General features: G+C 33.3%; 1 protein-coding gene across 4 annotated transcripts in view; it reads left to right on the top strand.

Moving 5' to 3' along the window:
• Nucleotides 1–15,944, top strand: part of Rasal2 (RAS protein activator like 2) — a 346,050-nt gene that overhangs the window by 258,644 nt on the left and 71,462 nt on the right. For all 4 annotated transcript variants that reach the window (XM_026388446.2, XM_026388445.2, XM_026388444.2 and 1 more), the window contains exon 5: nt 12,726–12,835. In XM_026388446.2, coding sequence (XP_026244231.2) covers nt 12,726–12,835 — 110 coding nt within the window. The remainder of the gene's footprint in view (nt 1–12,725; nt 12,836–15,944) is intronic.

The raw sequence follows: 15,944 nt of genomic DNA, 5'->3' as shown, positions 1-15,944 counted from the left end.
TTTCTTAGAGTAATGAAATATAAACATTTTAAGATCTTTAGAGGTTTGCAGATAAAAGGAACTGAATATATTAAGAAGCAGTTTAATAATGTTTTGGTGCCTAAATTCATAAAGTAAAATTTTTTATAACATTAAAAACAGTACATCAGGAAATACCCTCTAGAAACAATGTAAATATGTCTAATAAAATCTTTTCCATAATATATTTCTCCCTTCTTCCATTTATTCTATACCCAAAAAAAGCATATCCTGATAGACACTAGTAAAAAGTAATTTTATTATTAATATTATACCTTTTGCTTACCACTTTCCATAATATGGATTTTAGGTATATTTTGTTTCACCAAAGGCAGTAAGAGTTTTATTTTTTTAAACTCATAAGCTCCAGTCTCCCTCCATCTGTGATACTGTTATTCTTAGAGTTCTAGAAATGAGAAATGGAAAACGCCAAATAAATTCATCTAGTCCTTCTCTCCTGATGATGAAAAAAAATGTCTTTCAAATTATATTATCTAATGCTTTTTCAGCTTTTCATGATAATCTCTGGGAGGCTGTCTAGTAGACTAGCAGACCTCAGTATAGAAGAATGTTCTATTTCTTAGTTTTGACCTATCATTTCTCATTATTTTATTATTTATAGCCATCTTCTTTAATATTCATACTCTGAACTTGAATAAGATCAGCACAATCTCTTTTTTGTTGTAAGAAAACATATTTCATTAATAATAAGAAATTGTGAGGTGGTCTACAGAATTGCATATTCCAAATACTGAACTTTTCCTCTTTAAACACCAAATTTGGTTTTGTTTTAATAATCTTGAGAGGGTTTTCCTCTCAAATGTATTAGTTATTTATCTGCTTTCTTGAGTGAATTTAACTTTTCTTAATAATTCAGAGCAGTCATTATTCGTAATTTGCAAATATATATTAGCCCACTATATGCCAAGCATTGCAAAAATTTAAAGATGTGCTCAGTTTATTCCTGTTTTCCTTCAGGAGTTTAAGATTCAGAAGGGGGTATAAAATGGGAATAGAACTAATTATAGATCAAGACAGAGGGAAAGTTCTTAGATATTCAAAAGTAAGAGAGACCAAGTCCTATTAGAGAAATCAAAAATACCAGTGACTAGGCAGGCTGAGGAAAGAGGATATAAGTTCATAGCTAACCTCAGCAGTTTAAAAAGACTGAAGAGACTTGTTTCAAAATCAAAAATAAAAAAGGCTGAAGATGGTACCATGCCCCTAGGTTCAATCCCCCAGTATCTCAAAAAACAAAAAATGAAAAAGATTGGTTTCCTGCATAACTGGTATTTTAAAGAACTATTAAACAGATAATTAAGTAAACATTTGGAAAAAGATAAAATTAGATGTATATCTCACACCTCACTCATGAGTAAACTTCAAATGGGACTAGGGGTCTAAATGTAAAAAGAAAAAAATTTTAAAAGACAATGAATCATATAACTATTAGAAGAAAACATGGATGAATTTTTTTAACCATAATATAGGGGAAAGCTTTCTGTAATGGTTACTGAAAAGCCAGAGGTATTCAGCAGGGGCGGGTGTAAACAGGGACTGAGAAACTTGACACACATATACAAAAACATTTTAATTGCTTGGAAAAAGTCATAACAAAATTAATAGGCTACCAGTCAACTGGGATAAAATATTTTACAACATACTTTAAAAATATTAAAATTTTAAGGACAAATGATCAAACCCAACAGAAAGATTGCAGGTGGGAGGGAAGATATGAACAGATCATTATAAAGAATAAAAAACTATAAAAATTGTCCTGAACACATAAAATAATGTTTAAATTCATTTATATTTAGAATAATGTAAACTTTAAAATAATGTAGAGATAATATTTTACCTTTCAAAACCAAGAATCAACAAATGGGACGAATTCAAACTAAAAAGTTTTTTCTCAGCAAGAGAAATAATATGTGAGGTAAATAGGGAGCCTACATCCTGGGAACAAATTGTTACCCCTCACATATCAGATAGAGCTCTAATCTCTAGAGTATACAAAGAACTCAAAAAGTTAAAAAACAAAAAAATAAATAACCCAATCAACAAATGGGCCAAGGACCTGAACAGACACTTCTCAGAAGAGCATATACAGTCAGTCAACAAATACATGAAAAAATGCTCATCATTTCTAGCAATCAGAGAAATGCAAATTAAAACTACTCTAAGATACCATCTCACTCCAGTAAGAATGGCAGCCTTTATGAAGTCAAACAACAATAAGTGTTGGCGAGGATGTGGGGAAAAAGTACAATCTTACATTGCTGGTGGGACTGCAAATTGGTGCAGCCAGTTTGGAAAGCAGTATGGAGATTCCTTGGAAAGCTGGGAATGGAACCACCATTTGACCTAGCTATTCCCCTTCTTGGACTATACCCAAAAAACCTAAAAAGAGCATACTACAGGGACACAGCCACATCAATGTTTATAGCAGCACAATTCACAATAGCTAGACTGTGGAACCAACCTAGATGCCCTTCAATGGATGAATAGATAAAAAAAAAAATGTAGCATTTATACACAATGGAATATTACTCAGCACTAAAAAATAACAAGATTATGGTTTTTGCTGGGAAATGGATGGCATTAGAGCAGATTATGCTAAGTGAAGTTATCCAATCCCTAAAAAACAAAGGCCGAATGTCTTCTCTGATATAAGGGGAGTGACTCAAAATGGGATAGGGAGGAAGAGCATGAGAAGAAGATTACTACTAAATAGGGAAGAGAAGTGGGCGGGAAAGGGAGGTAGAAGGGGAGTTGCACGGAAGAAGGTAGGAGACCCTCATCGTTATACAGATTACATGTATGATGATGTGAAGGGAAAAAAAAAAGAAGTGTGTCACATTAGGTTGGGTAGAGAGAAGTGATGGAAGGGGAAGGGAGGGGAAGTGGGGGAAGGGAGAATAGGAAGGACAGCAGAATAAAATAGACACTAGTATTGCTGTATGTATATACGTGACTGAATGACCAATGTGATTCTGCAACCTGTACACTCAGAAAAATGAGAAATTATATCCCATTTGATTCAAATTATGATATGTCAAGATCATTGTATTGTCATTTAATTAAAACAAAAAAAAAAAAGAAAAGAAAAAAAGGGGCTGGGGATGTGGCTCAATCGGTAGCGCACCTAGCATGCGTGCGGCCCGGGTTCGATCCTCAGCACCACATACAAAAAACAAAGATGTTGTGTCCGCCGAGAACTAAAAAATAAATATTAAAATTCATTCATTCTCATTCTCTCTCTCTCTCTCTCTCTCTCTCTCTCTCTCTCTCTCTCTCTCTCTCTCTCTCCCTCTCTCTCCCTCTCTCTCCCCCCCTCCCCCCCTTCTCTTTAAAAAAAATATTTTACCTTTCAAGCTGACAAAAACCATAAAGTATGAGAATCAAATCAGTTGATGAGGTTATAGAGGTTATAGGAAACACTCAAGTACATACAAAGTTATCCATTGCAGCACTGTTTATAATTTTCACAATATTGGAAATAACCAAAATACCTACTCAGATATTAATAAAAGAAACTATTGTATATGTAAAAAGCAGAATATATTGTATCACTCCAATTATATCCTAACATCCAGAACCTATGAATATGTTATCTTACATTGCAGAATAGTTTTTGCTAATGTGATTAAGAGTAAGGACTTTGGGAGTGGAGAGTTATGCTAGATTATTCAGCTGGATCCAATCCAACCACATCATGTGGCCTTAAAAGCTGAAAACCTTACACAAAGATGTAACACTGCTGTCTTTGAAAATGGAGGAAAGGCCACAAAATAAGAAATGTGAGTGACCTCAAGAAGCTGGAAAAGGCAAGAAAGACATTCTCCTTTAGAGCCTTAGAAGGTAATGCGGACCTCCTGGCACTTTGACTTTAGCCAGGAGAAATCTAGGTGGACTTCTGACCTACAGAACTGTAAGATGATAAATTTGTATTGTGTGAGCTGTTATATTTTTGTTAATTGATTCTAGTAGCAGAACACAGTGGAAAAACTAGTGACATCCCAATTAAATTTTAGATTAGTATTAAACCAAATTTGACATTGAAAGAGGAAAAATTCAGTAGCTGAAATATTTACTTCTGTAGTGTTTGTTTTCATATGATTAACAGAGACTGTGCTGATCTTACTCAAGTTCACAGAGTATGAATATTAAGGATGATAATATATAAATAAATCTAAAATTAACCCAGCACTGGAAGCAAACCAAATGTCAGTTGGCCAATATATAAAACAATTTTGGTATCACCAGGTAGTGGGAATAAAAAGATGCAAACTATGAAATTTTTAAAGCATTATACCAAGTGAAAAGACAACTATGCACTACATAATTTCATTCATATTACATTCTGGAAAAGATAATAGGGACAAGTCAGTTTAGGAGCTGAAGGTGAGAGGAAGGGATCAAATGCAAAGGAACATAAATTTTGGAATGATAGAAATGTTCTGTGTCTTAGTTGTGGTGGCATATATTTGTCAAAACTCACCAAGCTGAACACCTAAAAATAGTGAATTTTGTTTTAGTAAATTTATTAAATTTTATATAACTTTCAAAATAAATCTGTTTTAAAAGAAGATATGTTTTAAAACAACTCATAAAAGTTGAAGGTAAATGGCTTGAGATAATTTAATGGAAAGATAATAGAAGAAATTAGGGGTGCTGGAGATATAGCTCAGTTGGTAGAATGCTTGCTTGCCTCACATGCACAAGGCCATGGGTTCAATCCCCGGCACCACAAAAGAAAAGAAAGAAATTGGACATTCGAGTGCATTCTATCAAATGAAAATGAATCTCTAAAATAAAGAAAATTATTAGTAATAGTAGGATAACTTCCCATTTGCCCCTCTAGCATATGTTAACATATCAATGTATGTTTTAACATGTTATGACATATAAGAATTAAAATATTTTAGATTTCGTTTTTGTATTTTAATATATAAAAACATCAAAATATTAATATAGGTTCAATCTGAATAATGGATATGTGTTTATTAATTTCTGTGCTTTGTATTTTAAAGGTTTCATGATAAAAATTTTGCTTTGCTTAATAAAAAAAAGCATCACACTAAATGTTTGTTGAAAATGTAGATCACTGGGCTAAGGATGTAGCTCAGTTGTGGGGCACTAGCCTAGCATGTGCCCAAGGTCCTGGGTTCAATCCTCAGTACCACAAAAACAAAAATATGTAGATCGCTGTGCCATAGGCCCAAAGATTCAGATTTGTTAGCTCCTAGCTGAAAGAAAATTGTAATCTATGATAGAAATACTTAAATTGCAAAAGCAAAACAAAACAAAAAAAGAAACTTCTAGTGGAAAAGTTACCCATAATGAAGCTGTTAACTAAAGCACTTTTCAGCTGTTTGTTACTTTGTTGTTATTCTTGTCACTAGAGTTTTCCATCTTTTTTGGACTTCTAGTTCTGAAGATAAACTAAAAGTATGATGGCTGGAAAATGAAATTTAACATTTTCCTTTTTTATTGATTTTATTTTTTAAATACATGACAGTGGAATGTATTACAATTCTTATTCCACATATAGAGCACAATTTTTCATATCTTTGTATAAAGTATGTTCACGCCATTTCATGTCTTTATACATGTACTTGTTTTTTTATTACAATTCTTATTACACATATTCTTTCCCTTTTTCCTTGTTAATTTTTTGCAACTGTAGTTGCCAATATTCAATATTTATTGAACATCTAACAAGTTCTTAAGTTATACTAAAAGAACTTGAAAGGAAGTTATTTATATGTGACCAAAACTTTCTTCTTAGGTAATTACAATCTATGATAAAAATGTACTATTAAAATGTTTTAAAATGTAGATTAATTTACTAGTTAAACTAAAAGCAAAAATGGAAATAGTTCTTACCTGGGTCCTTGCTAGTTGTCAAGGTAGCATTTTCTTAGTGTGAATCATAACACTTTAAGGAACTGCTATTAAAATTAATCACTTAAAATTGCTGTAATATTGTCCTTAATCCCTTGTGAGTCACTGTGTGAAAAGTTTCCAGCAGAATTATAGCAGGATTTTGTTGCACATCCCTGTGTTTTCATTTGAAAGGTGACAACATGTTTCTCTGTCTCCACTTCTCCCTGTCTTAAGGGAACAGCAGTAGTGCCAGGACATCAGCAAGTCAGTGTCTCTCATTACCACCTCGGAGACTTCTGAGAGTGGTTGCGTAGCAGCAGTTTTATTTCAGTTACGAATCATGCCCAGATAGCCAAGTTCAGTCTTCTGGGGTTACTCAAAATTACAGATGGTGAACAGTATTTGTTAACATTGTCTTTAACATTTACCAGGCTCCAAAGAAAGGCAACACGAGACTTTTTCTTTCACTGATAGTTGCTAATTTTAAGCCTGATTTTGAAGGAAATACTGAGTACCAAATAATTAAAGTAAGTCATTTTAGTAGTATTGATGGCTTTGACAACAGAGTTGTTTTTTTTAAATGATGAACTTTCTGATATTTTTAAGAATTGTAGAGGGTAGCAACAGCATTTCAAAGGAGAACTGAATAAGGTAGGAGTTGCTTTGAGTGTTTTATTAGAATGATTTCAGATTAGGTTGGTATCAGGAGGATGAAATAAATTTATTTATAGTCTTTTTTGTTTCCATTTATGCTGTTGGATTTAGGGGGTAAATTTATAGAAGAATCATTTGCACTCTTTACATCTTTATAAGACATGCTTATCATAACTGTGTAAAGAAAAAAATATTTTTCTTTTGGCATCCATATATTTTTAAATCTTATACTTGAGAATTATTTTTTCTTTTATACTCAGTGACAATAGATTCAGTTATGTATAAAAGTGATTTCAGTAGTATTTCACCTTAGTTTATGTAGATAGAACATATTTATACAGGGACAAATTCTTATGGATGAATCAAATGTCACACTGGTAGTTCTGTATTTTTTTGTTTTGCTTGTTTGTTTTTCTAATATTTTGACCTTTAATACATTCCTGGCTCTTTGTGATATGTAGTTCTATAAAATTTGTGTAGAAATTTGATTAAGTACATATAGGGGAAACAAGTTATAATGCTCAGAATATTTGAAGAGGATTTAGAATGTGGATAATTAGTAGAGCATAGTGGTTAAATAGCAAAGGGTTCAAGAGTCAGACTGCTTGGTCTCAAAGTTCTGCTCTGCCATTTGGCATCAGTGTGACCTCAGTAAAGTCACAAATAAACTTTCTTTGTATTTTGTTGAAATGTATTATACTATTTATAAAGAAAATTAACTATTCATATATTGCACAACCTTGTTAAGTAAATCAGCACACATTTTCATTTTCATAGCTAAAACTCTTTCAGAAACTTAAATGTGTGTGTGCATGTGAACGTATGTGCACTTTAAATTATCTCTTGTTAATTTCCTTGGACATGGCTTCCTCTCACACTCAGAGAAAAAGGTGAGGTTCATACAGCAGTCTATTGGATCCACTGTCCACCACTCACCCCCACAGCTAACACTACCACCACCACCATCCTTCTACCTCTCTGCCCTTATTTCCCACTACCCTCCTGTTGCTTTCTGTACCTCACTGATTTCTTGGCTCTTCCTTGAACATTTATGCTTTTTCCTTAAAGCCTTTGCCCAACCTGTCTCCATTGCCTGGAATGTTTTTCCCCTCTAATATCATTAAGCTGACTCACCTTCTTCGATCTTTACTCAGATGATATATCATCCTCTAAGCCATACCCTAACCACTTAATATCACCACCCCATTACATGGCTATGTTTTATATACTGCAGCACTTGTCTTTATTATGTTATGTTCAACACATATTGGTGATGTTCAACATAACATAATAAAGACAAGTGCTGCAGTATATAAAACATAGCCATGTTTCCTCCCACTAGCATGTAAGCTTACTTAAGGCCAGGGTTTTGGTTTTGTTTGTTTGTTTTTTCACCAATATATGTGAAATATGTCAAGTATCTGACAAATAATAGATGTTCAACAAATGTACAAATGAATGAAACATTTTAAATATTAGCATATGCTAAATTTAAATCTTAATTTGGTATCTACTGACTTAAACAAGTTATTTCATGGAGTTGCTGCATGAATTAAATGATAGTCCATATTGGAAAGCACAGTTCTGATACAGAGAAAGCCTTCAGTAAACTCAGTCAACAAATGTTTACTGAGCACTTATAATGTACAAAGTATCCCTGTAGACATTGGGGTATATGTCACTGAATGTAGCAGTCATAAATCTCTGCTACTGTGGAATTTATTTCTAGTTTCCTTCACTTCATTTGGTACAATGGTTTCCAGTGAGAAAATTGTGATTCTACTTACCTATTCACTGGTCTTCCACCCTAGATTCATGTTCAATTAATGTTTACAGGTACTCATTTTCCTTTATTTTAAAAACACTTTCATAGCATTGTGAAGACCTGGGATTGGTCCCCATCACCACAAAAAATAAAATAAAAAAACACTTTTGTATTCAGTTATGTTATTCTTAATTTTATTAATTTATTAATTTATTCTTGATTTTAAAATCTTCCTTTTGCAGGTGAGAATCTAAAATTTGGAAGTTGTGACTAGCCCAGTGTCTTAGAACTAGGGATAACTGAGCCAGTGTGACTATCTGGGAGAAAGGAGGGAATATGAGAAGTAGCAGAGATGCATTGTGAATATGGAGAATTATAGGCTTTCAGAGTTATTAGAGTATAAAGGATGAAGCAAGGAATAGACAGAGATCAAGCTAGAATACAAAGTAATTACCAGATATCATGTCCTGTACATAGAACTCTCACCAAGACTACTCTTAGATGTTTTGGGGTATCTTTAGGTCATTTATCCATTCTGATCCAGTCAGGTGTAGCCAAGGCAGAAGAACTGCATGGTATAAAGTATAGTGACCTGTACATAAGGAATTCTCAGAAGCTAGCAGTGGGCAATTAAGCATGGTGTATACACTGAGCTTTCTCAGAACAGGATTATGTTGCCAGAAGGCTCAATGCATGGTTCTTCCAGGATAGAGGTACATTAGAAAACAAGCTTTGAGACAGAGGATATTTAGTGGTATCAGTCTACATAGCTATGTGATCTTTCGAAATAGCTTGATCATGGGACCAGAAAGATGAATGTAAACATTGATCCAGTTTTGATTTTGGATAGCTGATAATTAAGAAAATGGAGGATATTGACAATTGAATACTTTAGATAATTGGCTAGGAAGTCCAGCTAAATAGAGAAGGAAAAAAGAACAAGAGGATAGCTGATAGTGGGCTAAGGACTTCAAAGTCTTTAACTACAATAGTACATTCATCTATTTCTCCTAATAACTCTCAGTTTTTGTGTCATATTCCTTGATGCTCTGTTTAGGCACAGACACACTAAAGATCATTAGGTCTTTTTTGAAAAATTAACATTTTTATCATTATGTAATACTCTTCTTGATACTTGGTAACTTTTCTTGCTCTGACACAAGCTCTGTCTAAAATTAATAGCTATTATTATTTTATTTTGACTGGTGTTGGCATGGTTTAATCTTTGCCATTCATTTACTTTTTAACTATATGTGTCTACATTCAATGTGAACTTCTTAAAGACAGCATATGGTTGGGTCTTACTTTTTGATCCACTGTGCCAATACCTTTTAATTGGAACATCTAGACAATTAACATTCAGAGCAATTTTTTATATAGTTAGATTACTATCTACCTTATTTGTTACTATTTTGTTTGTTGCCCTGTTCTGTGTTATTTTTTCCTTCCATTTTTTTCTGCTTTTCATTGTTTCAATTGGACATTTCATTTTCTTTTTTCCCCCTTATTATATCATTTATAATTCCTTTTACATTTTTTAGTGGTTGACCTGGAGTGTGCTGTATATATTTACAACTAATCCAAGTTCACTCTCAGTAACACTGTACCTCTTCACATATAGTGTAAATATTTTATAATAGCAAAATAATTCTAATTTTCCCTTCCTATCCTTTATATTATTGCTGTGATTAATTTTGCTTATGTATGCATAATCAAATATATTATTGCTATTATTATTTTAAACAAATGTTTGTATTTTACTTTCACTTATTTCTTCTTCAGTGTTCTTTTTTTTTTAATTCATTCAGCTCCAAGTTTCTGACCTATATTATTTTGTATCTCTTTAAGGAACTTCTTTTAACATTTCTTGTCAGGCAGGTCTACCAACAACAAATTTTTTCAATATTTGTTTGAGAAAGTGTCTACTTCACTTTTGAAGGGTGATTTTATAGGTTGGAGAATTGTAGGGTGGCATGGGTTTTTTTTTGTTTCTTCTCAATACTTGAAATATTTTACTTCATTTTTCTCTTGTGTCCATGGTTTCTGAGAAATCAGATGTAAGTGTTTATTCTTCTGTATACAAGGTGGTTTTCCCCCCTCTGGCTTCTTTCAGAATTTTTTCTTTATCTTTAATTTTCTATAGTTTGAAATATGTGGTTTGGGGCAATGTTTTTATTGTTGTTTTGTTGCTGTTGTTATTTTTGTTATTTATGGAGCTTGGTGTTCTGTGGATCTGTGGTTTGGTTCTGACATTAAGTTGGGAAAATACTAGTCATTGTTTCAGATAGTTCTGTTACTTTTTCACCTCTCCTGGTATTCCCATTATGAATAGGTTATACCTTTTATGGTTGTCCCACAGTCCTTGGATAATCTGTTTTGATGATTTCAGTCTAGTTCTATTTGTTTTTCAGTTTTTAAAGTTTTCTTATTGTTATATGCTTGTGCTCAGGGATTCTTTCCTCAGCTATGTCCTAACAATAAGTTTATGTATATAATTTTATGTAGTATCTAAATCCTACGTTAAATTACAAGTTCCTCTAAGGCAGATTGTGTGTTTGTTTTATCTTTGATTTCCTTGAGACTTCTATTATAATTCTATACCACAGAGATATAAAATGAATTTTATTAAATAAATACATTAAAATATGAAATAAGATCAAATAAAAGCCTAAATAAAGTTAAAGTATTGCATGGGTGAACATTGACTAGGACACATTCAGTCAGCTGCTTTACCCTGTGCATGTGCACATGTGCACAAGTGTGTGCTTGTTGTCAAGGCCCTCTCAACTTAGGGCAGTGATTTTTTTTTAAACAACCCTATAATCCTCCTAGAATTCTATAATCTTAACTCTAATTTGCTGACTACATTTATGGACAATATGATGATTCATTCTAATTGAGTTACAGAAAATAAAGCCTGTGCCCTGGAGAACTAATGACAGTAACTCTCCCTGTTTTCGCTTTCTTCTATTCTCTCTATGTATGTATAAGCTGGAACAAAATGATAGTTTAGAGAACTATGCCTATGTGATATTTTCTAGATTTTACACTTGGAAGAGGAAAGGCCAGGCCAAGACTTTATGCATGTTATGCTACTGAGCTACATCCTCAGTCTGTAGTTACTCTTTCAGCATCAAGATCAATAAAATATTGACACGTTTTTTTCTTCACTCATCTAAATAGCTCTAAATCATGTACAAAACCGCAAAGGTACATGGAGCAAATGCCTCCTGTGGCATTGATATCCATCCCTAACACATGCCTGTTGAAATGCCTAACAGCAAGCTATAAAAATTACACAAATATTTGCACAGAAATTTTTAAATTGACTAACTTCTTCCTATAAAGACTTCTAAAATTAAATCTTTTAACAAAAAATAATAAATAAATAAATAGTTGTAATTCAAATAAGTTTGTTTCCATTTTTCTCTAATGAATGGAGTAATGCCTAAGTGTTTAAAAAATATGTAACTTGATAAAACACCATGGTAGTCTGTGCTACTGTTTACCAAATATTTCTAGTTCTCTTTCTGGGTTTCTACAAATCCCTTCCCCATAGATGTTAGGTGTGGTCACAAGTTTTTTTTTTATTTTTTTGTTTGTTTTGTTTTGATTTTGGTTTGGGTTCGTTGAAATGAAACTAGAAGTGATATGAAGTTTTAAAAGCTAGTACAGTTATCTCCATTTAAATGTTAACTTTACAAATACCATATCCAAAGTGATATAGACCTAATTTTAACATTCTTCTTTTTAATTCATTTATTTATTTTTTCTAATTTGTTATGCATGACAGCAGATGCATTTCAATTCATATGGAGCACAATTTTCCATTTCTCTGGTTGTACATAAAGTAAAGTCACACCATTCGTGTTGAGACTACACCTTGTACTACTTAGTTAATTCTTTTTTTGAAGTCTTAAGGTCAAGTTTCTTTTCTCAGTGTCACTGTCAGTTCCTGCAATATACCAAGTACCTTCTCATTTCAGGTCCTCTTCACATTCTGTTCTCTTTAATTATTTGCTCTTAATTTAGGAAATCACTTTGTGTCATTTCTTTTGAAATTGCTGATACTATCTTCATAGAAAAGACTACATTTGTCAATGTTTTATTGTTGTGTTTTTAAAAATCTATTAGTAAAGTTAGAAATTTTTTATATAACTAGTATAAACTAGAAATAAGAACTCAGTGCTATCAAAAACTTTAATTATCACAGAAAATAAAATGATCTTATCACATTACCAAGTGGTTTCAAGCAACTATTACATATAAAAAAAATTGAAATCTGGATTCTGTTTCAAGTCTACATTATAAAAATCTGAACACCTTTAGCAATTTTAGTGCAGAAGGTAATATTCCCTGTTGATTCTCTCTCCCATCACCATCTGCCTTTTCATTCTAGGGATTCTTCAGCAAGCGCCTGAAAGGCTCCATCAAGAGGACCAAAAGCCAGTCAAAGCTTGACAGAAACACAAGTTTTCGGCTCCCATCTCTGCGTAATACAGATGACAGGTAAGAAGTCAGCTTGCTTAAAACAGAAAGCAGTGTCAAAATGGATTTTGATAATTCATCTTGGCCTTTTCTAACTTTTCAGTAATGATAATTTTAGAAAGATCAATGCCACAGTCTGGCTGCAGCAAAATAACCGGGGGGGTGGGGGGGGTGAGGAACAACTTGTGTACATTGATACAGCAGGAGTGGGAGCCATTTATTGTAGGACAACAGAGGTATTTATACATTCCATACAGCTTAAACTAGATACAGCAGTCAACCAATAAGGAATCTCCACACTTAATGGCTCGCTGGGGTTATTTCACTAACCACTCCCTCTGGCAAAATGCCAGGCGTCACCCAGACTTGTTTACAGACCTTAACAGATTAATATGAAATCTATTTTTTTTACCTTGTTCATATTGAGTAGGGTACAGTATGTTGTCTCAAATGCCAATCCAGTTTAAGAATCTTGAGAGTTTGTGGATTCATAAGAACCAATTAAGGAATCAATTATGCTTCTTTGATAAGAGTGAAATTCTAGTGGTCAGGGGTTAATCTTTCTTTTTTTTTTCTAGAATGACTCTAAGAGGTAATGATGATGATGATGGTTAATAATTTTTGAGCATTTTATATGTTAACTTTCTATTGCTGTGACAAAATACCTGATAAAATTCAACTTAAAGAAGAAAGATTTATTTTGGCTCATGGTTTCAGAAGTTCCAGTCCATGGTTATTTGGCTCCGTTGATCCTGAACCTATGGTGAAACAGAATATCATGGTGAGGAAGGGTATGCCAGAGCAAAGCTGCTTGCCTCATGGCATTCAAAACCCAGAGAGAAAGAGAGAGGAGAGGAAGGGGCCTGGGACAAGATATACCCTTCTAACTTCCAACCAGGCCTCACCTCCTGAAGTTTCCACCACCTTCCAGTAGTACCACTGGCTGGAACCAGTGAGGCTTCAACACATGAGCCTGTGGGGAACATTCCAGATCTAAACTATGACAACTCTACAGGGTGTTTTATGCTTATGATCTTATTTATTTAATCTCCATAATAAATCCATATGATAATGATGTTATTATCCCTGTTTTATAAATGAAGAATCTGAGGCACCAAGATTCTTACCCAAGATCATATAGCTAGTAAATAATAAAAATGATATTTGAATTTGGGCAATTTGGCTTCATAGTTCATCTTCTTCATACTTTGTTATTCTCTCTATATGGCATATGGAATTGGCATTGTTGGTTTATAGTCACATCTAGAAGACATGTAATGAAAAAAAAAACATGGATTTCAATAAGGACTATACTAGCTTAGGTAAACTTAAAATGTATATAGTTCGTGAAGGATAACATTCCTCTAAAATCATTGAACATGCATGATACATTTTTAATATTTTGTGCCTCTGTAATGTTGATAATTTTAGAGTGTTGCATCAGTACATCATTGCCAGCACCAGTTTTTATTGAGTGCTTACTGTGTGCCAGGCATTTCAAGTGTAGTCTCATATAATACAACCCTAGATACCATTATTATCCTCATTTTACAAAGGAGGAACTGAGGCGAAAAGAGATTGAGAAACTTGCCCAGTGTCACACAGCTAGTAAGTAGTGGAGCCTGGATTTGAACTCAAGTCTGCCTCTCATATTTGATGTCCTTATTTATATTTGAGGTTTTAGGTTTGGGATTTTTTGATGATGTTATTTTGGTAAGTGACATTATTTTCAATCACTTTCTTAACAAAAAGAAATAAAAATTATAGGCTTGGCAGGCAGAGAATTATTATCCTTGTTTTGTAGATGAAAGAATTGTCCCCCATACTAAGCTGATGATGAGACTACTGCTTCATGCCACAACATGGCTGGAGGTGGAGATCGTTATGTTAAGGGAAGTAAGCCAGGCACAGACAAGTGCTGCATGATCTTGGTCATATGTGAGATCTAAAAATGTTGATCTCATAAAAGCTCTTTTCTCTTAACCACATTAAAAGTGCTCATGGAAATTTACAAGCCTGTCCAATTGGCATGTAATTTTCATATTATCTCTTATACCTCTTGGTGAATAAATTATTAAATTTAATTTTCTAAATTTAATTTAACTGATGGAAACGTTAATTTTATTTATTAATGGAGTACCATGTGATGTGTCAATACTTGTATACCTTGTATAATATTTAAATCAGGATAAACATATTTATCTCTTCAAATGTTGAACATTTCTTTATGGTGAAAACATTCAAAATCCTTCCTTCTGCCTTGTTGAAATACACAGTACATTCCTGTTATCTGTAATCACCCTATTATTCCATAGCATACCAAGCTTCTCATTCCTGTCCAACTATAACTTAGTGCCCATTTGTCAATTTCTCCCCTTCCCTCCCTTCCTCGCACCCTCTAGCCTCTCTGTCATTCTACTCTTGACTTTTATGAGATTGACATCTTTAGATTCCACATATGAGTGAAAGCATACAGTACTGGTGTTTCTGTCCCTGGCTTACTTCACTTAACATAATGATCTCTACTTCCATTCATGTTATTGCAAATGACAGAATTCATTCTTTCTGTGGCTGAATGGTATTCCATTGTCTACCATATTTTCTTTATCCCTTCACCAGTCAGTGAACACTTACTTGGTTTTTATTTCTTGGCTATTTTGCATAGTGCTGCAGTGCCCATGGTAGAGCAAATGTCTCTTCAACGTACTGACTTCATTTTCCTTGGATATATACCCAGAAGTGGGATTGCTAGATCAGATACTAATTCTATTTTCCATTTTTTGAGGAACTTCTATATTGTTTTTCATAGCCATTGTAAATGGGATTGCTTTCTTGATTTCTATTTCAGATTTTACTGTTGACATATAGCAACACTAGTAGGTTTTGCGTGTTAATTTTGTACCCTGCAACTTTGCCAAATTCATTTATTAGTTCTAATAGATCATATACATCATTTATAAAATTAGATTTAATATATTACATATATATTATACACACACATACACACATAGATTACACATACAGAGAGTATTTAAGGTCATCTTCAAACAGTGCAATTTGACTGCTTTTCCAGTTTGGATGCCCTTTACTTCTTCCTCTTGTTTGATTGCTCTGGCTAGAACTCCCAGAA

Source organism: Urocitellus parryii, chromosome 9, assembly GCF_045843805.1.
Source record: "Urocitellus parryii isolate mUroPar1 chromosome 9, mUroPar1.hap1, whole genome shotgun sequence".
NCBI classification, from domain to species: domain Eukaryota; kingdom Metazoa; phylum Chordata; class Mammalia; order Rodentia; family Sciuridae; genus Urocitellus; species Urocitellus parryii.
This window is presented reverse-complemented; position numbering and strand designations above follow the sequence as displayed.